At 41.2% G+C, this 24368-nt stretch overlaps 1 protein-coding gene across 3 annotated transcripts in view; it reads right to left on the reverse strand.

Annotated features, from left to right (window-relative positions):
* astn1 (astrotactin 1) overlaps window positions 1–24368 on the reverse strand; it is a 302993-nt gene that overhangs the window by 71720 nt on the left and 206905 nt on the right. For all 3 annotated transcript variants that reach the window (XM_008108949.2, XM_003219851.3, XM_062977759.1), the window contains exons 9-11: window positions 14528–14602; window positions 10314–10451; window positions 7409–7559 (exon numbers count right to left, since the gene is read on the reverse strand). In XM_008108949.2, coding sequence (XP_008107156.2) covers window positions 7409–7559; window positions 10314–10451; window positions 14528–14602 — 364 coding nt within the window. The remainder of the gene's footprint in view (window positions 1–7408; window positions 7560–10313; window positions 10452–14527; window positions 14603–24368) is intronic.

The raw sequence follows: 24368 nt of genomic DNA on the forward strand, positions 1-24368 counted from the left end.
ACTTTGGTAATTCATACTGTAATTATACTGTTTAGCCAGCATTGCATCACCTGACATCTACCGGGAAGTAACAGCCAGCAATGAAAGGACAATGCATTGACATCTTCGGCCCACCCCAGTTCGGGTATCAGCCAGCACGCCAACACCTTAAATCAAAAAATAGTTTTCTACGATCTACAGAGTTACTTGCAGGAACACCTCAGCAAGCAAGAGTCCAAAAGTGGCAGAATGAAACACAGAATCTCAATCAGTGGCTGACGCTGGATGAGAGACTCCCTCCTGGGCACACAGAAGACTGGAAGACTTGGAAGGCACTGAACAGATTGTGCTCTGGCATCATGAAATGCAGAGTCAGCCTTAAGAAATGGGGCTACAAAGTGGAGTCCACGACATGAGAGTGTGAAGAGGAGCAAACCGCAGACCACCTATTACAATGCAGTCTGAGCCCTGCCACATGCACAATGGAGGATCTTCTTATAGAAACATGAGGCACTCCAAGTGGCCAGCTACTGCTCAAAGGACCTTTAGTATGATGCCATGTTGTTGTTTTTTTTTATCTTTGTGTTTTCAAATATATTACAACTTGTACCCGCAGTTCACTTCTGACATGACAAATAAATACATTCATAACAATTTGAGAAAAAAATCAGAATATCATTATTTGATACTTGTTGGAATCAGCAATAAGATGTATGGTTTCTTCCTGCTTCCCATTGTAGGGACTGTTTTTCTTTTCTCCACCTCTAACAATGTAGATATATTTCACAACACATTTCTACATTGCCATCCTCACTTTGGAGCTCATACTTTCCAGTCTCCATTTCCTCCAGCTGCAAAATCTTCCTGTTTCTATCTATATTGTGTGTGTGACACTATTCACCTTTTCTTCTCATGGGATACAGCTCGCAGCTATTTTTCACCTCGGCTGCTTCAGCACTGTTTTGCTCAACCTTTCCACCTCTTCTCTTAGCCCTTGAAACAGTGCCCTCATTGGCCTGTCTTATGGGCTTATTATTTATCTGTGGTTTGAAAGTGCTTTAAAATTCACTAGGTGAATGGCCCGATTTGTGTTAAAAGACTACTCATTTGACTGGTAACAGAGCCAAGAAGGTTTCCCTTTCAAACAAAACACTTTGTAGAACATAGAAGGAAGAGACATACAGGTTGCTCCCTTTCCTCCTTCTTTTGCTAACATCATGTGATGCTAACAAAAGATTTCTTCCTGAAACATTTTCTGCTTCATGTTCCCAGTGACTGAAGCTCACACAACACGATACAGGTTGCTTGCTGACACTAATTCTGCAATTTTCAAAACAAACAGCCCCCTGTGGGCTCGCAAGGCTCTCATCCTGCCCCATGTCGAAATTCCCTCTCCAGTGCCAGCTGGAATATCGAAGCACCAAAGCACTTTAGGTGTTTTTATGATGCTGGCACTCAATAAGCAGGCCCAGATGTTTGGGATGATGGCAAACAGGCAAATGAGGAGTCTGGGGAATCTGCCCAGCACCCATCCCCATCACGGTGCTTTCCCATCTGGTTGACCAGATGTGTTGGCAAGCAGGGGGTGGGCAAAGGAGGTGTGGTGCATGTTTATATGTTTCTCTGATTGATTTGACTCCTTTGTGACCAGCGGAGCCTGCAGAACAGGACACAAGGGCTTTGAAAAATTGCAAAACTGAACAGAAATTGTTGGCAGGAGTGTTCTTCCACCGTTCCCAGTTCATTACTGGGGATCAGGTGCACAAACTGTGTGACTGTACCCAAGTTTTCTATGAGTAAAACAATGAAAAGGCAGCTACGTCTTGGGTGATGCTGACAATGCTTTTTCAATAACCTGTTGCATTTATCAGTTCATGCAGGTGGTGTATCAAGCCAAGTGTACATGTATATGTGTACATATGTATCTGCTTTGTTTCCAGCAGCTCTGCCATAATAATAATAATAATAATAATAATAATAATAATAATAATAATAATAACTTTATTTTTATACCCCACCCTATCTCCCCGAAGGGACTCGGGGCGGCTTACATGGGGCCTTGCCCGATAAAACAATCAAATATCAAAACACAGCAATAAAACAGTTATCCAATAAAAACATCAATTACAGTAAAAACAGTCTTTTGACCCCATCAGGTGTAGCACTTAAGTTCAGCATTAGGCATCACTAGTATTCTAGTGCCTTCCATTGCAGATGCAGCATAAGTGCAACATGGAAAGGTAGCAGTATCTTGCCATTGCTTCATGAAGATTTCAATGCTTTCTTGATCAGGACATTCAGTGACTAAGCATAGAAGACTCTTCCTTTGCACTTTGATTCACTAAAGACAAATTGATCAAAAGAATTCACTTTATAGTTTTTTGTCCAGATTTCTCCAGTAAGCAAAGAGATTGTTTTGCCCCTTTTGTTAAAATTTCTCTATATAGTACTAACAGTATTTTCTGTTTGAATCAAGCGACATAGGAAAAAGAACAGAGGTCTGAAATGGCAGCTGGTTGACCTCTTCCTCCAGCCTCCGCAGCCTACCTCTGCATTTCCTTCTTTCTGCCTCTTTCCTTAGACATGCATCTTCTGCCATCATTTTCTCCTGCTGTCATGCCTGAGGCTGAGACTGGTCCTTGGAGACTGATGGCACCAAACCATCCTTGCAGCATGACAGCCAATTAAGATGCTCCATGCTGGAGACTTATAGAATATAAAATATTCCCGAATATGCTGGAGAGGTTTTTGGGCTGACAGGGCTGGCAAATCAGTTGAAACCATGATCTCACTATGGAAAGATGACATAGAAAGGGCTATGAACTGCTCTCAGCTACTGTTGCAGAGCCTGTAATGGATACCTCTGACGTACAGGTGACGTAAGTTACAAAGTAAACCCAATAGCACATTCTCAGGTCCATTAAGTGACAATGAGGGAGTCTCACAAGTCATATATTGCCTGTCACTGCATCCCATGGTGTTCTATGGAAAAAAATCATTGTAGGTAGAATAATCAAATAATAGAGTTGGAAGAGAACACTTGGACCATCTAGTCTAGTGGTTCTCAACCTGTGGGTCCCCAGGTGTTTTGGCCCACAACTCCCAGAAATCCCAGCCAGTGTACCAGCTATCAGGATTTCTGGGAATTGAAGGACAAAACATCTAGGGACCCATAGGTTGAGAACCACTAATCTAGTCCAATTCCCTACCATGCAGGAAAAGCACAATCAAACCACCTCCAACAAATGGTCATCCAGCCTCCAAGGGAGAAGCTTCCACAACACTTCAAGGCAGAGAGTTCAACTGTTGAACAGTACTCGTGGTCAGGACGTTCTCCCTAATGTTGAGATAGAATCTCCTTTCCAGTCATTTGAACATGTTGATCCGAGTCCTCGTCTGCAGGGCAGAAGAAAAAAAAAACCCCTGCTCCCTCTTCCTTACAACAGCCTTTCAAATATTAGTACATGGCGATCATGCCTCCTCTTCTGCAGGCTAAACATACACAGCTCTTTAAGCAGCTCCTGATAGGGCATGGTCTCCAGACCTTTGATCATTTTTCACATGTACTGTTGTCGAGCCAGGTGTCCCCCATCCTGTACCTGTGCATTTTGTTTTTTTCTGTCTAAGTGAAGTATCCTATATTTCTCCTTTTTGAAATTCATTTTGTTAATTTTAACCCAGCTCTCTAATCTGTTAAAGTCTTTTTGAATTCTGATCCTCTCTTCCGGAGTATTAACTATCCCTCCCAGTTTGATGTCATCTGAAAACTTGATAAGCATGTCCTCTAAACATTCATGGAAGTCATTAATAAATATGTTGAACTGGACCTAGGACCAAATCCTGTGGCATCCCACTAGTCACTTTTTTCCAGGATGAAAAGGGACAATTTGTGAGCACTCTTTTGGGTTCCATTGCTTAACCAATTATAAATCTGCCTCACAGTAGTATTATCTAGCTCCTATTTTACTAGTTGGTTTGCAAGAGGATCATGGGGGCGATTTAAAATGAACTGTTCCCCACTCTGAAAAAAATTATCGTACAGTATGTGATGGGGGGGGGGGGGGAATGAAGCTCCCAAAGGTCCCATAAGAGCCTAATGTGCCCCATCAATCCTTGGTACATGCTGTCCCACTTAACCAATTCCAGGAATGTACCAACTTGGGTTGCTGCACATTGAGAAAGATATGAAAAATAGGTCACTTTTGATTCCTTTGGACTTCTCAGAAGTTTGATCAGTCATAATATCATATAGGACTGATTCTGTGAGGTAGCTCTTCGAAGCCCCAAACCATAATCAACCTTTAAAAGGAACTGCACTGTGTGCCTATACCTTCAAGTCTCCTTTCACCACCAACTTAAGACCTACCTATTAAATATTAATACTATACGACAGAATATTAAATAAATACATGCATGCATACCTTGAATATGCAAATAAATAGTACACCATCAAAGTAAACTGAAGAAAACATGGTCTTAAACTAGGACAATGTACATACGAACTGGAATTTATGTATTAGAACCTTTGCTTAATTCCACATTGATATCTCTAAACCACAGAAAGGAACTTAAGGAACTGCCATATTACAAAATAAACTTTCTTTTTCCAATTTTCTTCATTTCAGTCTTTCTAGTTTCTACTAGAATGCAACTGATTTTCCCTCACGGGGAGGGGCAATTACACATTCACCATTGCACATTTTGTATTTCCAAAAGCAAGAAGTTTGGAAGGAGTTTTAAAATATCGAAGAAGCAGAATATAAGCATTCTGACAGGAGATGCAAGACTGCCCACTATAAAGCTGAAACACAATGATTTGGAATAGAACTTGACTGGTCTGAATATGGAATAGCAAGCAAACAAGTACTTTGTTCAGAAGGACTATATTTTTTCTAAATTGATTTTGATGCCACCCACAAAATTAATCTTATCACATTGTTGCCTTCAAGATTCACAGGGGATTCACGGGGGATAAAGGTCTGATTTCAACAAATGCATGAAAATGCCTTGTCCCTATATGTCTCTTCTATGAATTGATGTTGCAAAGTGGACTTAAATTTATTCAGAGCTTTCTCACAGTTGTCTTTAAAGATTATAATAAGATTAGGAACTTTTTCTATCTCCCATATGTTTGTTCTGAGATAAGGATTGTAACTTTAAGTATATTGCATGTTTACTTTGCATGTGTTAATTATTTCTTTATAGGTTTTGGTTTTGTATATATAGTTTTAAAGATGTCCTAAGCTTGTGATGCCACAGATATAGGTTATCTTTCTCACTTTTAATGCTGATGCTATTTAATACACCCCTCCCTCCTGCTGTAAGCAGCCTTTTCAGAAGCATCTCTGTAGAAAGTTTTCCACCTGCCAGTCCTCTGCCTGCTCCTCACACCTTTGTCTTTGGCAAGATTTCTCTCTCTCTCTGCAAAGAGCAAGTGTAAAGGGAGAATGTCAGCAATGAAACAAGTGATACAGTTTCACAGCCACAGTTTAAAGCAGATGGATTGCTTTCCACGTATCTCTCATGGGAGGCTTTGTGTAAAGGCATGTGTGGGAAGGCAAGCTATGGGTAAATGAAATGGGGGGGCAAAGGTAGAAGAAGCAAACCTTTCACTAGGTATTGGGTGTGAATATCTGAGCCATAGGGTCTTGCAGATGCACAAAAACAGAAGGGAAGAAAAGGGAGAGAGTTGTGTGTTAATCTTAATCCTGTAATGTAAACATAACAGGAATACCAGAAACAGGTCTGTGTGGAAATCCCACTACTACAGTGGCTCTCAACCTGTGGGTCCCCAGGTGTTTTGGCTTACAGCTCCCAGAAACCCCAGCCAGTTTATCAGCTGTTAGGATTTCTGGGAGTTGAAGACCAAAACATCTGGGGACCCACAGGTTGAGAACCACTGCACTAACACAATCCAACTCACAAGTCCCCCTGCCAATCCCAGGGAAATGAAAGGAACTCTCAATAAGCACAGAGACACTCCCATTTTGACAAGTGCATAGAAGTGGTTTCAGTTGACATAGCAACTGAGATTGTGGGATCCAAACATCCTCTTTCCAACCCCTTGGCCCCCATTCAGTGCACTGATCATGGTCTATGAAGGTGGTCTCAGTTTGTTGTTTTATACTACTGGCTACAGCTAAAATTGGTTTAAAGAGCTATAGAGCTTCTCCGATACAATCTTAAGAGCATCCCTGGAGTCCTTTAGCTGTTTACATAGCCAGTTGGGCCAAGGACACATTAGGATCATTGCCGCCACCACTGGCACCAGAAAGCAACTCTCTCCAAAAGGCATGCAAGCAACATCTCATTTCTGGTTATGTGGCTCTGTGCCCCACATGATATTACCTTAAATGTGACATTGTCAGTAAGTCCCTAGGAGAGAAATGCTTACTGGTGACAATAAACCATAATGGTAGGTCCACTGGCAGCATGGAAAGCAGATCAGTCCAGATGCAGGCGAATACAGCTGTCCATACCACAAAAACTGCAAGATTACTCCAAGGCTTCCAATAAGATGCAGAGCAAATCCTATTTTCCACTGTTGCAGACAAATGGTTGGATGCAGTGGATATGTCACAAATCCAGCATGAGCATTGTGTGGACTCACAAAAATAGCTGAGCAACAAGTCCACATTATTCTGGCTGTGTAGACAAGACCTTTGTCATTCTATGGTATTCTAAGAACGGACGGAACTCCATGAGATGGAGCTCCATGAATGGCTAAAAGTGGTGTCAGTTGTGACATGGACATAATTCACTGATATTCCTGCACTGATGAGTACAAGTAAATGGTGGTTATATTGCCGTCCAGTCTGGACAGCAGGTTGGGCTAAACTAGATGCGATCCTGCTGTCCAGACTGCCTTGAAGCCACGGGATACGTCAGAGTTTTCAGAAAATTCTGGAGTTTTCTTCAATTTTGCCCAAAGTGGAGCAAAGTTGATTTCAATGGAACAGAATAGAATAGCTTTACTATCTTTGTACTATTGCACAACGAAATTAAATGCTTTCCCCAGGACACATCATAAAATAACACCCATCCCTCCACACTCCAACCACCACCACACAGTCTCCAATGCCACATTCAATGCCACATCAATTTAGTTACAGCTCTAGGATAAAAGTTATCTCTCAGTCTGTTTGTCCTTGTCTTTGTCACACTGTACTGTCTGCCAGATGTTAATAATTCAAAAGAAGAATATGCTGGGTGAGATGGATCCTTAAGAATGTTCTTTAAAAAACCCTGATATTCAACTGAAGCCACTTTGTGTTGTGGGGACATTCAACAATCCATACAGGATGAGTCTGTTTCTTTGAATTCATGTAGACAACTCAACATGCTGCGGTTCAAAGATATTCCCATGAATAGGCAACCTCATCTTCATGTTCCCAGTTCCCCAAGTAGCAACTAATAAGAGTATACATACCATACAGCCAGTGGAGTCTAATTTTCGATCTGCAATACAGCGAAAGTTCTTGCTGCAGCCACCATTGTCCTTAGAGCAGTCCCGAACTGGCCCAAATGAATCCAGAAGAACTTCAAGGCTGTCAAAGGAGGATGAAGTCATCAGCTCCTCCCTGCAACAAAGAAAAAAACACACTATTTGTTGCGCATAAGCAGATATCAGTCAGGTCCAATGCAACAGACACACAAACAAGAGGAAAAAGGAACAAAAAATCTTTACTCTTGTCAGCAGAGATACAAAAACAAATAGCTCAGCAAACTTACATAGTCCTTGTAAGCAGCACAGAGTAAGGCTTTCTTCATCCAAATAAAGGAGTAGAACATAAAACAACCAAATAGCTATTCCATCATAGCAAGGAGCATTGCTGTTAAGTCCTTGTTAATTCAGCATCACCATCACCAAACTGTATTCTAACATCCATACAGTTATAGCCCACCGGGTGTGGTCCAAACTTGCTGCTGACCTACATCAGCAGCTGCTCATAATAATTAACATTATAAGGTTTTCTTTAACACACACATATATCCAGTTACTACTTATTGTAACACTGTTTACTATTTGTTGCAGTTGCACAGCAAATATTCAACAATATTTACAGAGTAATGCAACCAGATAGATACATTACTTCAAGGAGGTTTCCATCCTATACCAAGATGATTACAATCCCATATCAAGATTCAGAAACCCTGGGAAACACTGGTGAGAAGGAAGCCAAACAGCAAAGGGAATAAACATAGGAAAACGGAACGTGATAGTTGAAAATAACTGTATTAGATAATTATATAAAATATGAATATATACAATATACATTGAATATGTTCTGCATCACTTCGGATTCTAACTACTGAAGATTTCTTTACATATTTTAGGGGCAAATTACTGGAGCTACAACCAAAAACATTCTGTAGCAGATCAATGGCAAAACTTACATAGGTTTGATACTGTGAGAATAAAATAATATAGATACAATATCCCTTATCCAGAATTCCAGAATCCAAAATGGTTGAGATAGTGACACCTTTGCTTTCCAATGGTACAAGGTATACAAACTGTTTTATGGTTGAGGATCCCCCTGCAGTCCACACAACTATAGACAGTTTGTGGAAGACCTGGCATTCCAGTGTCTGGCCCTACAGCGTTACTGATGGTTTCGCACAGGCAGTTTCAAAAGTGTGAGATAAAGATCATCAGCTATTGTGGATGGATCTAGAGAGAAAGGCTGGCTTGTCAGATCTGAGTTGCCTTTTTGCCTCCATCTGTAGGAGTACAGCCTCTAGAAAGAGGGAGGTAATAGTACTACTGGTATGGAAACTAAACCCTATGAGGTGCCTAGGGATCAGAGAGGTGAAGGTTAAGAGTCATAATAGTTATGCTTTTTCTTTTTTTATAATTTTTATTTATAATTTTTGAATTACATTAAAAGTGGGGGAACAATTATAACTGATAATAGTCATGTTAAGATATTTAAAAGGGTTTCATATTGACAATGCAGCAGATTTGTATTTTTGCTGCTCCAGAGACTAGAGACCTGTTCACACTAGCCACTAACCCTAAGTCAAGCCAGATTTCACTTCTGAGCATCCACATGACATCCAGGAACCACTGGCTCATAATGCAGGGTAAATTGCTATTACCATGCATTAGTAGAAATTGAGGAATGCTCTAGGTTTTGTCAGAATTCCAGAGCAATCTAAAATTTGGGGTTGGTATGGACAGTTGAACCATACCATACCATTCAAACTGGCTCACTGTCCACACAGGCCAATGGCATCATTCCCTATTCCCTGTATTTTGCAGCACAGAGTATAGGGCATGGAACTTACCTTTGCTGTGTCTTGTCATTGTGACAGCTCTTCACAGTACTCCAGAGTGCTTGTCATTGCAAGACACCTTTGTTGATGTCAGTAAAGGCACCCACCAATAGCTATGATCACTGGCTGTCACAGTGATGAAAGATACTCCAGGTAAGGATGATTGTTCAGCAGGGCCAAATCAACAATTTGGACTCTGTTCCACTGCTACAGGAGGAAGGGGATGAGAAGTATAGCCACCCACAGGGATGATCCTAAGCCTTGCCACTCCAGTCTGCCCCAGAATTTGTAGCTCATGTAGATAAGCCCTAGGACATGGAGCAATGGATTCAAACTGAAGGAAAAGATATTCTTCTTAATAGATGTTTAGCTGTGAAATATACTGCCCAAAGTGTGGCAGAGTCCCCTTTTCTGCAGTTTTTTTAAAATGCTAGATGGCTACTTAGCAGGAGTACTTTTCTTGTGTTTCCCTACATGGCAAGGGATTGGACTGGATGACCTTTGTGGTCTCTCCCCACGATATAATTCTATAATTCTACTCTATTCTTCTTTGGTCGGACTTTACCTGAAATACTGTGTGCCAGTTCCGGGTACCATAATTCATGAAGATATTGATAACTGAGTAATCACCTAAAGGAAAGCAACTAAAATGGTAAAAAGTCTGGAAACAATGCTCTATGGCTTAGGAAGCTGGGTATATTTAACCTGGAGAAGAGAAGGCTGAGTTGACATGATAACCATATTCAAATATTTTAAAGGATGTCATATTGAAGATGTGGCCAGCTTGTTTTCTGCTGCTCCAGAAACTGAAAAATTGGGCAATTAATTCAAATTACAGAAAAAAAGATTCCATCAACATTAAGAAGTTTCTAACACTAAGAGCAGTTTGACAGTGGAATATGCTGTTTCAGAGTACAATGGGCTCTCTTGACCTGGAGACCAGATGGCCATCTGGCAGAAGTGCTTTGATTGTCTGTTCCTGCATTGCAGGGGATTGCATGATTCTGTATGATTCTATAAATCTCATTGTCAAGTGCCCCCAGGGCTCTACTTACCTAACCTCCACAGCATCCTCCATCACAGTCATGTCCGTTTTACACTTGGCAGATGGGTTGATGGCTAATTCAGCAGGTGGAATCACAAAGCTCTTGCTTAGCGGAAGCCACATCCCTTCCCCAAGAGTGTAGGTGAATCTGAATCAAAAGCAGTGGGTACACATATCTAACAAAGCCAAACATGTTTCATTGAGTTATACATTGAGAGATGTTCCCCTTTTCAGAACTTTCATTTTGAGCATGCTTTCTTTTCTACAATCATAATGTTATTTGACTGGATTTTGAATCAATTAATGTGTATAAACGTTTGAGTAGTACTGCAGTTGAAAAACGCTAAGCACAGTCTCTGCTGTGCCTTACTAACTTCGGAGCTGTTGTTTTTTCACTGCTCTTTGGGAGGCAGGGATATTGCCTCCCCTACTCTCCAACAAGAGATTTGTTTTATTATTTATCAGGCACAGTAAAAATGATTTGGAGCTATAAAAGGTACATAATTATATAGCATGCTTAGCAGCAAAGCAGTGTGAGATTCAGCTGAGCAAAACAGAAGTGCTGGTGAGACAAAACCAAGGCAGAAAAGAGTGCTAAGAAAGAAATCAAATGATTCAGAGCTGAGGCAAAATGGCTTCCTCAAATTCACAATTCAATCTGCAAAAAATGATGTCCAAGTGTATGATTCATTCTTTGGTTCTGGAATGTTGTGTGGAGATCTTATAACTGATAAAAGTAAATTCAAAACTTCTAAGATTTGGTTTGGCCATACTACAGTAGCCAGCCTCAAAAAATATCTGAAGGAAAATTGAAAAATACATTTGTAGTGAATTTTATACATGTATTGAGTTCTAATATAATTCCACTCTTGGCCAAAGACATCATAATGTCTGTCCAAAGTCACCAAGTATGATCCACGACGTAAGAGGAAATCAAATCCTTGCTTGACCAGGGAAACCTGATAGTTGCATTTTTTCAGACTCAGGGTGGTTCTACACAGGCACATAATGTGGCTCAAAACTGAAATGTAAAATGCTGGATGTCATGACCAGCTGTGATAGTGAGGGCAAGGAGCTGCTGGAAAGGCGAGCAAAGAAGATGGAGATCAGTAGCTCCCAGCAGTCTCCCCCACATAGCTCAGCTATGAATGATGATGAGGACCAGCAGTTGCAATTACTCCTCAGCAGTCGAGCAAGCTGAGGCAAGTACATTGGAGCCCGCGAGTGAGGGATTAAACATACTCCCACCTTTGAAATGCAGGGGAGAGCGTGCAGGTCTGTGACATTAACAGAGAAACAAATATTACACAAGCAACAGATGAGATCTTAGGATAAAGAGGCTCTCTGTGCCAAGACTTGTTGTGGCAGTCAACATTGTTGTTTCTAGGCTGAACGCTGACTCTGTTACACTTTGGGCGCTCAGCATTTCGGACACTGGATTGTGACCTTGTCTATCATTTATTCCTGACTTGACTCTATTTCTCTGGCTTGACTTCATTAACTGAACCCTGGATGTTGGCATTGGTTCACTATTATCAGATGTTGTTTAGACTGTGTGCTTCTGATTCTGGACTGTTGCCTTTGGTTTACTGTCTCCTTCTTGCTATTTGTTTTGGATTGCACTTTTGATAAAGCAGTAAGTTTTTGACACTGGTTCTGGTCCGCACAGTGGATACTCTACACTCGCAATAAGAAGAAACATAGATGCAGCAGAGTGTCATGTAAGTATATGAAATTACAGGCACTGTGAGTATATGAATATGGATATAAATTTCTTTAATTGAAACCTTAACACTTGTAAATTGTTATAGCCACTGTTTGTTCCTTTTATTTAGAATCCACCATTGAGAAAGGACACATGTATACAATCTGTAGAAAGGGATACAAAGTGCCTTTCATGAGAATGTAAAATTGTGAGTATTTGTATTAGATTTATAACTGTATGTATGTAGAAATGTATATATGACTGTGTTAATTCAATATAATATCTACAGATAATTCACCTGAGGAAGCCCTAGAGTAAAAACCGGTTGTGTTCTCCGTGTTCTTTAGATCAATATATTGTTTGTACAAGCTGAAAGTTTATGCTTAGAACACACATTGTTTAAGTTAGGAACTACTTTGTTATACAGAGCATTACCATTGTAATTATATATTTTGTACTATATGTATTTCACTCAACATAAGCCTACACTGTACATAATGGTTTATTTACTATTATTAGTTTATATCTTTGTGTTGGTGGGCAAATACTGTTTTGGCCACACTGTGGTCAGACAGGAGTGCCGGCAGCCACTTTGTCATTAGGATGTTGGGCCCACAGACCAGCCATGCTGAAGCCAGTTCGGTATGGCTAAGCATGTGCTGAATAAGAATGGGGATTCATGGGAAACCAAGAACAGTACAGAGTTTCACAGAGGAAAGGAATCCTGAGATAGAGCCAGACTTACTTTCCAACAATAAAGGAGGCTAAGAAAAAACAACCTTTTGTATGAAACACACTCTGATGGTGATAAAATTATAGAAGAAAACTGGTGGGATTGAAAAACAACTGGACAAATACTTGTTGAAGACACATGTTGCTTTCTTTAGGAGTGACTGCTCCTTCAATATGCCATCAAATCAACCTGGCTTTGGAAGAAATGACAGCTTCTGCTAAAAAAAAAATGGGTTCAACTCATTTGAAGATGACACTTGACAGGGCCTGCCCTTTTTGCTCATTTCATCATAATATTTAAATAAACCCCAGTTCCACATATCTCCAAAGGAAGAGTAACACATAGTCTGAAGTTTATGGCAGTTACATGCTAACGTGTAGAACTCATAGCTCATGTTAGGCTAGGGATTCAGAAAGCAGATTAAAGTTAGAAAAAGATGGACTAAGGCAGTGGTTCTCAACCTTTCAAATGCCACGATGCCTTAATACAGTTATTCATGTTGTGGTGACCCCCAACCACAAAATTATTTTTGTTGCTACTTCATAACTGTAATTTTGCTACTGTTATGAATCGTAATGTAAATATCTGATATGCAGGATGCATTTTGATACTATTTGACAAATACCTTCTGTGGCTGGAGGTTATGGATATCTTTAAATGGTGTTTGCTATAAGTTTTTAAATGGTCTTATTTGATATGTTAATTGGGTTTTTTATATTGGAATATGACGTTTTAACTGATGATTATGTATTATGATCAGATGTATTTGTATGAATTTTATATGTTGTATGCCGCTTTGAATCCCACCCACAGGAGAAAAGCGGGATAGAAATAAATAAATAAATTAATAATAATAATAATAATAATAATAATAATAATTTCATTTACTGGACCAAACTTGGCACAAATACCCAATACACCCAAATTTGAATACTGGTGGGGTTGGGGTGCAGTGATTTTGTCATTTGCGAGTTGTAGTTGCTGGGATGTATAGTTCATCTACAATGAAAGAGCACTCTGAACCCAGCCCACAATGGATCTGCACCAAACTTGGCACACTACTTACATGGCCAACATTGAAGACTGGTAGAATTGGCAAGCTGTTTTTGAATTCTGTGTTTTCTGATGGTTTTTGGTGACCCCTCTAACACACCCTCACGACCCTCTCAGGGGTCCTGTCCCCTAGGTTGAGAAACACTGGACTAAGGTTTGAAGCACAAATATTACAGAAATACAGCTTTATTGCTTCCCTGCTTCTAGTAAGAAGTCCTTATACAAGATTTTTTTCTTTCATTCTCACTGTGTATGGGTTTCAACTTCTAAAAATTGCAGTGGCATTCTTGCTAATTAAAGATGGTTGGTGCAGAAAAGTGTAAAATTAAAGAGAATGCAGGTGCAGATGTTTCCAGAATGCAAAATAGGAGCACATAATGGATTCAGTGTGAGTCTGAGGTGGATGCACTGAGAATACAGTGAAATTTATGTGGACTTTGGAATGTGTTTGGTTTACAGCTCCAATTGTTCCAAGCAGCTTTGCCTAAACCATAGCCTGGATTCAACAAAATCTCTTTGGCATATAGCAAAAGACTTGCACAGATGAGGGGTTTATCAAATATTTTAGTTCTCTCTGCAAATTCTCCTTTTCATGAAAACATTGACTTGTGAAGATTTGGTGCACCTAATGCGGAAGATAACCTGTTCGTATTATACACTGAAGGGAGGAAAGAACCATGGATGAGAGAAATAGAAAAATGCACATGGGCTCTCAAGCCAGACCAAAACATACCTGAATATCTTGTCAGAAGGCTGTTCTCCCAGCACCAAATCAAACCCACGCTGGAATATGGTATATGGCCATGGCCTGAAAAAGATAATGTCACAGCATTCAAGATTACGATTCATATTTTTATAAGATTTTATATTGTTGTCTTAGTTTTTCTCAGTATAACCACTGAAGTTTCCTGAAATATATAAAATATGAGCATAGAAAATAGGGGGGGGGGAAGGGGTGGGGGAGACTGATTACTATATTTCATCGACTCATTTTCTCCCCATAAATATTGAAGCTAAAAAAGGTGGATGCATTTTAGAATTGCCCACATCCTAGATTTGCAGTTGTTGTTTATTTAAAGAGGATCAGGAATGGCAGTGGTGGATGAAAAAGTGGGAGGGAAGGCAGTAGGGAGCAAGTGGGGAACCATCAAGCTTCATCTGAATCTCTAAAATGGTTTCTCCCCCTTCCTTGGCTACCTTACTCCCAATCTCTCGGGCGGTATTCTCTTTCCTTCGCTGCCTTACTCCCAGTATCTCAGCTGGTTTTCCCTTTCCTTCATTGCCTTATTCCTAATCTCTCAAATGGGTCTTCCTTGTCCTTTGCTGCATTACTCCCAATCTCTCAGTTTTTTTCTTTTTCCTTCACTGTCTTACTCCCATCCTCTCTTCTTTCACTGCCTTATTCCCAATCTCTCAGATGGTTTCCCGCCTTTCCTTAAACTCTCAATCTCTATGGAGTCTATAGTTTCTTTAAGGAAAATGTTTTCTCTAAAACTGAAGTTCCCAAAAGGAGGGGTGCATCTTGGAAAAGAAAATACTTTTTTTTTCTACAATCGAAGCTCAAAAAAGGCATCCTAGATTTGGTGAAATGAAGTATAGAACTCCACATTTGGCTTGCTCTTAAGCTGAAGTCACCAACATGAAAATGGAGATAAAATGTGTACCCAGAATGTTTTACTTCGATCCAGGTGATACACTTTGGAAACAATTTAATATGGCATTTATCATTCTGCTTTTTTTCAGTTTTTGCAACAGAAAAAAATTATAATACAAATTAAGCAAATTTTTAGAATTTTGCACACTTCTACTGTTTAATCCTTCTCTTCTGGTAAATTTGCTGGCAGAGAGAGAGAGATACATTTATCCAGACATCACAACGAGCATTTTAGAGGAAATGGCATATACAGGGATATTCTCACAACATAGGCAAATAGATTCACGAGCAACAGTATCAACAACAGATGTACGGTAAGAGATTTTGCATGGCAAGAGAAAGAACACACATTTGCTGCCTTCTTTTATACCCACTGCTTACTCGTCATCAGCCAGGGACAAAAGTGAATGATGCAACCCTCGTCATGAATTCCATATGTTCATGACTTAGCCTTTTCAGCATGTCTCCTAAGTTACACATCATCACACACTTAATAATTCAGCAGGTATGTGACCACATGTCCATTAGAACTGTATTTGTACCTCAGTTTTACACAATAGGGTTGTAGCTAATGCATTCCTGTCTAACAATGCATCCTCTATCTACTTCCCATCTTCACTGCAAATAGGAGGAATTTGCCGAAGCAAGAAGTTGGTTGAACTCATGCTGGAGGACCTGACTTGGCACTGTGACATTGGCATGTGCCACAACACTGTTGAGTAGTGTGTCCAGAGTCTGGGACTCTTGGAAAACTGATCCTAAAAGGATCCTAAGCTCCACTGTGGTGATCCTAAAAGGAATCCTAAGATGAGACAAACAAAGCTTGCATGGCACATGCAAAAGCCTTTGAGAACAGACAAATTTAACTCCTAGCTAGGTGCTACTTGCTCACTACCCACAATCTCCTTTCCAGTTTTCTCCCAGATCACTCACAATGGCTCCAGAGGCAAAATGATGACTGGGTTTAAAAGAAATGCCAGGAGCACCCCCTTCCTTCTTCTCTCCCTCAGCCCTAAAAGGCTGAGGAGAGCATGTGTCATACCAAGTTTGCCTATGCCACCCAGTAGAGTTTTCTTGCACTGAAAATGAAGCTGACTCACTGTGACTTGCAAAAAAATTGTTGATCTAATTTGTTTGGGGGGGGCAGTGCTCTGGCTTTGTAATGTGGGCCGTAAGTATGGATTTGCCTAAATACTTACGACCCACATCCGAATTTTTGCACAGCCCTATTAAACAGATGCCTTTCTTCCATGCAGAATCTTGCAAGCAACTTTTGATTTGGTGAGTGTTATTCCTTCCCTCCCACAGCATAACATTTTCTTCATGGTAGCTGAAGAGCTGAAATCTCATACAAGTTTATGAGTCGACATCATACAATTGCAGTCAAACATTAGTCTGCCTCATTTTGGAAGAAAGGACTCACTGTGGAACATAAGAGAGGCAACACTTCTCAAACAGCTCTGAGGTAAGTAAACAAGACAGATGATAATTTCTTACAAGAGACAGACATATGTGACTGGAATGCCAGAATCTAGGACTTCCATTACTCTTTCCAACTCCTGAATTAGCCATGGATAGATTGCTAGTAGTAGGCAAGAACATGACATCGTGCTCCAGAAATATAAACTGGCATGCAGGCCTGTGTGCACGTGCACACACTCACAATGTTATAGTTAAAAATTAATGCAAACATTGTGCACTGCAATCTTTCATTTGTGAAATACCTTCATCATTTTAAAAATGTACTTCAAGACCCAAAAAAGAAGCAATACGGCTACTTTATTCATATATTTAGCTTATGGTAAATCCCAAAACGTCCTCCCCAAATGTCTCTGTATTAAATACATATTCTTTTGCTATTGGAGATGTAAATAAAATATTATGCTAGCATTTAACACTGAGGTTCAAGAGGGGAGACTTCATAGGACTATACTCAATTACTGCATTTAAATGACTACATTTTTGCTAGTCTTCTTGCATATACTGCATTCTCATAATTAATATTTCGGTTATAAGAAGGAAAAATTTTGGAGGGACAAAATATAAACTAAAAATCATGAGGGAATATATATATCACTGTAATCCACAATACTACATATGTAGTCTAAACTAAGGGTGGCTCTGCATTGCAGAATATCAATTTGACATGACTTTAACTGCCATGACTCAATGCTATGGACTCATAAGAGTTGTAGTTTTACTAGGGAACTCTTCAAATTGCCCTATCGGGCTGTGCCATTGCACCACAAAAGGGAAGGTGTGTGGGGCTGCTCGGAGCACTCCACCACATGGTGGGACAGGACAGGGTGCACTGGAACCCTGTCCCCATCAGATCGTAGAAAGGGTGGCAAAGCACAGTAACGTGTGTTGCCCCGCCGCTCTTTCTGCCATCATATGGCAAAAAGGGAAGGAAACTACACTTTCCTCCCCACAAAGGTGGAGAAAGTGAGTAGTCTGACTTGGCCACGGTGGTCCATGCCTTAGTTACATCCAGGTTGGATTACTGCAATGCACTCTACTTGGGGCTGCCTTTGAAGATGGGTCAGAAACAACTGGTGCAAAGGTCAGCAGCCAGGTTGCTAACTGGAGCTAATTATACAAAGCAGACGATGCCTCTATTAAAATAGCTCCACTGGCTGCCGATATGTTTCCAGTCCCAATTCAAAGTGCAAGTAATCACTTATAAAGCCCTAAACAATTTGGGCCCTGCCTATCTTCACGACCGCATTTCCCCCCCCCCCCCCCCTCAATGTACCTGTGCGAGCATTAAGATCTGCCGGGAAGGCTCTTCTTGCGGTCCCGCCACCGTCAAAAGCACAATTGGTGGGGACAAGGGAGAGGGCCTTCTCTGTGGTGGCCCCTCAGCTTTGGAACGCCCTCCCCAGGAAGATTAGGTAGGTCCCCACCCTATCCTCCTACTGGAGGGAATTGAAAACTTGGATGTTTAGGCAAGCCTTTGAGAATGTCTATCTCAATGGTCTGCAATTATGATACAGCCAAGTACTTTCATCCCATTCCCTTGTTCCTTAGCTACAACTTGCATTATCCCTTTCCTTTCTTCTTGTTTACAGTTGGCCATGTTTTTATGACAGATAATACTTTAGGTTATTGGCACTGTTCTGAGTTCAAATTGTTGTTTTCTTTACTAGTAGTTTTATTTTGTATTGTACTGTGTGCTTATTTTATGCATTGTTTTAGGCACTTTGTGCCATATGTAAGCTGCCCCAAGTCCCTTTGGGGAGATGGAGGCAGGGTACAAAAATAAAGTTATTATTATATTATTATTTCAGCACTTCCCCTCCACTTTGAGCAGAATGTTGGTGGGGCCTGCCGTGCATCGTATGACAGCACACGGCAGGCCCCATCCCTGCCACGAATAAAAGCAGCAAAACAGGGCAAAAATGCCCCATGTGAAGAGGTCCTAGGTCTTTAGCCTTCTCTGCAAAAGAGTGGTCACTCATCACCAAACTGCAACTCCCCGGATTCCATAGTGTTGAGTCATGGTTGTTAAAGAGGTGCCAAACTGAATTAATTCTACAATGTAGGTGCAGTCTAAGCATTCAATGGAATTCTGGCCTCCAGAACTATGAATTAAAATTGTGGCTCATGACTCATAAAACATATACATGGCATACTGAGGTTGAAGCTAATGATTCTACATTGCTGTGAGTTCACTGAGTTAATCTGGACACGCCATCCCCCATTTTTAGCATTTTGTAATTATACTTGTAATTTCTGACCCAATGCTAAATCAACCTCAGGATTATTCACTCATCACTAATCAATATGAGTAGAGGCAGATATGTGAACTTAAGCTTTAGTCTCTAGTGGAGAAAGCAGATGAAGTGAAAGCATTTATAAATGATAGGCTGTTTGAGCAGAGATGATTCTATGTAGACACATCAGGAGGCATTTAAGGAATAAGGGTCAACGAGGGTGAATTAACAGCATTGATTAGGAAAGTAGGAGATCTCCAGGTAGCTGAGGACAGGAAAGGATGTGACAAGGTTAAACATTGTGACGGCATTGAAGATTGCTTTTGCCTGCTTTCTTCCTTCTCCAGTTCTCAGAATCCCTACCTCACAATGTTTCTATGGTAACACTCTGGCAATGGCGGGCAGGCTCTCTTTGTGGCTTTTCTTCCTTTCTCCATTTCCCTTATACACCTTCTCCCTCTCTCTTTTCTTCTTTTTCTTTCCTTCCCTTGTTTTCACTCATACACCTTCTCCCTCTTCTTTCTTTCATTTATTCATTCTTTCCTTTCTCTTCCCTTCTTTTTCTTTCTTCCATCTCTTCCTTTGTCCCTTCTTGTCTTCCCTTCTTTCTCTTTTTTTCCTCCCATCTCGAAATTTGTATGATTAAAAAGACCAGCTAGAGCCCACTTGACCAATATTGGCCAGAAGCTATTAGTTTCAAAACAGCTGAAGGCGCTTCCAGACAGGCCCAAAATGCAGGACCTATCTAGCTTTTACCTGAGGCATTCAAACAACACTTCAGGTAAAAGAGAATTAATGTGGAGAAAACTGGGTTTGCCCAGTTTGCTCCACATTAATTTAACACTTGGACATATCCAAACCTAAAGCTAAGATCTGCATCTTTCCAGGTGCTGGGCCTGTGCGGATTGACTTCTGCAGTCCTGGGGGTCAATCCCATAGCTATCCGGGTTCTTCAGGCTCCTGGAGCACAAAGGATCAGGGGGACACTCACCCCCTCCCCTTCAGCCCCTCATTCTCCCCAAAGTGGTACACTCTGTAGAGTACTCCTGGCATCAAAAATGTCAGGAGGAGGAGGAATTTCTCTTCTCTGCCCCCCTCCTGATGTCATTTTTGGTTGATCCGGGGTGGCACCCTTCATGGGGAAAGCCCAGGTTTTGGGTTGGGGGTGGGGATAGAAACCAAGAGGAAGTGGGTTATTTTAACCGGCTTCCTCTCAAGTTTCTGTCATGTATGGAAGTGCCCTGAGACACCTCCTTCCTATTTGCAATGGAACATCTGAATGATGCCATTGATACCAATGAGGTGCAGACCATTTAGGAAATGGCAATGAAAAAAATAGCAAGTAGAAAATATAAAGGAGCTTCAAAGATCAGGCACATCTGTACAAAGTGAGAGTGGGGAGAGGAAGCAGAAGAGGAAAAAGAGAATAAAACACTTGGAAAGGATCCAGAACACCACACGGGACAGGAGGTAAAAGAAGAATGTGGATATCATCGTAGATTAGCAAAATGATAATCATGAAATGCAAGAAACTTGAAAGAGCCCATATATTACTGCAGTCACTTGTACAGGTTCTCCCCCAGTAAGTAGGAATATTTGTTTTATCTCATAAAGCAAAGCAAGATGAAAACAGCATTTGCTCTGACTTATATCTCCCCCATCCCATCCTCTAGAATTTATTTGTAATATCACATGTGACCACATGTGTAAGCTTATTTACTTCAAGACATAAAGTGCTCAATAGGTAGAAGAATTGTCAGATCTGATGAGTATTACCTGCACCATATATTTATAGGCATCACAATTCAAATAATATGTGGGCTTTCACCCCACTTGTTGAGGCATAGAGTATACTAGTTACAGCCTATTAATGAAAACATCCCTCAGCTTACTCCCCATACCAGTCTCTTGAGAACAACCTTGGGACTGATAAAGCTTCCCACAGCAGGTTCATGAATCTGCTATAACAAAGATAAGATTTCCCAACAAATGAGAACTCTTGCCATACAAGCCTCTATGAAAGCAAGCTCTACCAGCATATTAAAAGCCTAACACCACCCAGCATGCAGTATACATGTACATAATATTAAATGCAAATAAATGAACACATACACACATACAATATAGTAATAGTGTGCCTCAAAGAAATATGGCAGAATGTAAGGTCTTGACAATCTTGAATTCCATTTCTGGAGGACAGAAACCTTCAGACAGACAGATAGAAAGATAGATGGAAAGCATCAGATCCATCTGGTTTTGCCAGCTAAACAGGGTCAGCCCTGGATAGTACTTGGATGACAGACTGAAAAATGAATATAAGATGCTGAAGGCTATATTTCACAGGAAAATAATGGCAAACGATCTCTGAGTGTTCCCGAAGAAATCCCTGTGAAATTCATGAGATCATCATGGATGACTTCAAGGTGTGTGTGAATGCCTCCCCACACCTGACATTAGAATAAAAGGCAGCTTAGAATAAAAGTCATTTAAGCAATTGGAAAATTAAAACACTAACAATAATTTGAACATAATAAAAACATTGAAACATTGAGAAATTTAGACCAGGTGTCCCCAAACTAAGGGCCATGGGCCAGATTTGGCCCCCCAGGTCGTTTACCCAGCTCCCACTCTAAACTTTAGAATATTACCACTGCCATTCATACCCTGCCACTTCCACCACCCTCTTCTTGCTTCTTAAATTCCCTTTCCTTTATCTCCCTCTAAAACAAAGGGACCCTCTACCCCCTCTTGCTTCTTAAATCTCCTCTCCCTTTCTTTCTTGTCCTCTCCTCTCTCTATTTCCCCCGAAATGGGGGGGGGGAATCCTTGCCACCCCCTTCTTGCTCTCTCCAAAATGGAGGGAGGGAGGGAGGGAGGGAGGGAGGGAGGGAGGGAAAAAGAAAGAAAAAGCAAAAGTAAGAAAGAGGACCCTTGATTAAGCTGAGGCTTAATCCTGATAAGACAGAGGTCCTCCAGGTCAGCCGTTCGACTGATCGGGGCATAGGGTGGCTACCTGTGCTTGACGGGGTCGCACTCCCCCTGAAGGCGCAGGTCTGCAGTTTGGGGGTCCTCCTGGATTCATCGCTGTCACTTGATGCCCAGGTGTCGGCGGTGGCCGGGAGGGCCTTTGCACAATTAAAACTTGTGCACCAACTGTGACCGTACCTCGAGAAGTCTGGCTTGACCACGGTGGTCCACGCTCTAGTTACCTCAAGGATGGATTACTGTAACGCACTCTACGTAGGGCTGCCCTTGAAGACGGTCCGGAAATTACAGTTGGTACAACGGTCGGCAGCCAGGTTACTAACTGGAGCTGCTTATAGGGAGCGGTCAACCCCCCTGTTCAAGCAGCTCCACTGGCTGCCGATAATATTCCGGGCCCAATTCAAGGTGCAGGTTATTACCTATAAAGCTCTAAACGGTTCAGGACCTGCCTATCTTCGTGACCGCATCGTCCCCTATGAACCTACGCGCTCTCTGAGATCTTCCGGGGAGGCCCTCCTCTCACTTCCGCCTTCCTCACAGATACGTCTGGTGGGGACGAGAGAGAGGGCCTTCTCGGCTGTGGCCCCTAGGCTCTGGAACTCCCTCCCCAGGGAGATTAGGTTGGCACCCTCCCTACCATCCTTTAAGAAACAATTGAAAACCTGGATGTTCGGGCTGGCCTTTGGAGAGACAGCCATTGGATGACTAGCCTCATTATAATCCTATCCTGAATGTTATTAGGCTCCTTTCATCGGGGTATTTTAATCTAATGATTTTATCTTATATTGCTGCTATAGTCCCCCCCCCCCCACCTTTGAAGTTGACGGATTTGCATTGGTGGTTGTTTGATATTATTACTATTATATAAACCTTTGTTTTAACTTCTGTTTTATCATCTTCTTGTGTTTTAAACTGTGTATATTGTTTAATGTATTTGTGTTTTAAACTGTGTATATTGTTTAATGCTGTTACTTTTGTAACGTTGTGAGCCGCCCCGAGTCCCCACGGGGAGATGGTGGCGGGGTATAAATAAAGTATTATTATTATTATTATTATTATTATTATTATTGATTTAGACAGTTTAAACAATTGAAAAACAAATGCTGTAAGACTGCACCTCCCAGTAGCCCTAGTCAATGAAGCCGATGCTGAGATGAAGTTGTCAGTTCAGCAGCACCTGATAGGCAACACATCTCCCACCTTCACACAAGATAGTGAAGAGACCTTTCACCAATCATTTTATTTAGGATTATTTATCTCCTGTTCTAGTGGGGGATCTGTCAGGAAAATGAAAATGTAAAAGGCATTCTGATACCCCTCCTACACTGTTCAAAACTAGCTTTAAAATGTGGTTGTCGGACATCAAACTACCACAAAACTACACAAATGAGCATCAGTGCCCTGTGGTTTGTGTAATGGCCATCCTCAAACTAGTTCCAGGATTTCCTATGTAATTATTTGCTTAGCAAAACCACTTTCTCCAATACCAGTTTGAAACTGCATTAAATGGTCAGTGTGGATCCCCCCCCCCCCCCCCCAGATAACCTTTGGCTTGAATAAGGCAACAGAGTGGAAAAAAACTGGTGGAGAATGGTCATTTCAGAGCTAAGCACATTATGTCTTCGTGGCAGGGAGGGGACTATCAAGTTCAAGCATATTTGGCCATAGTTCTGGCACACAGATAAATGGTTATCATCCATGCCATCATCTGACAGAGCCTATGTTTGTATAATGGAAAGAGTGTCCCACATCTACTACCAGAGTGGGATTCCCCAATCACTCGCATCACTAACTTTTGGGCATGTCACTACCTCTCAGTTTAAGTTGTTGTGAGGAATACTCTGTGGATGCTAGCACTCCATTATTCTTGACTATACAGATGAAGAAAGAGAGTGAAGAGGGGAGGGGAGGACAGAGGAGAAGAGGGGAATGCTGAAAAGCCAGTGCAGTTTAGAATTGGACTAGTTTCAATTCTCTACTCAGCCACAAAGTGTCTTGGTGGATCTTTGGGCATTCATTGCCTTAATTTACCTTGCAGAGAAGATAAAAAGGCAAGGGAGCCAAGTATGCCGCTCTGTAGGTGTTGGAGAGAGGAAAGGAAAAATAAGTGGAGAGGAAGAAAGGCAAGGATATGGTTAAAACCAACACATTCAGCTGATACAGTTGCTTATTATTTGGCAACTCAATTGGTGGTTCTGACTGAAAGTAATTGCCCAATT

This window comes from Anolis carolinensis, chromosome 4, assembly GCF_035594765.1.
Source record: "Anolis carolinensis isolate JA03-04 chromosome 4, rAnoCar3.1.pri, whole genome shotgun sequence".
NCBI lineage: Eukaryota > Metazoa > Chordata > Lepidosauria > Squamata > Dactyloidae > Anolis > Anolis carolinensis.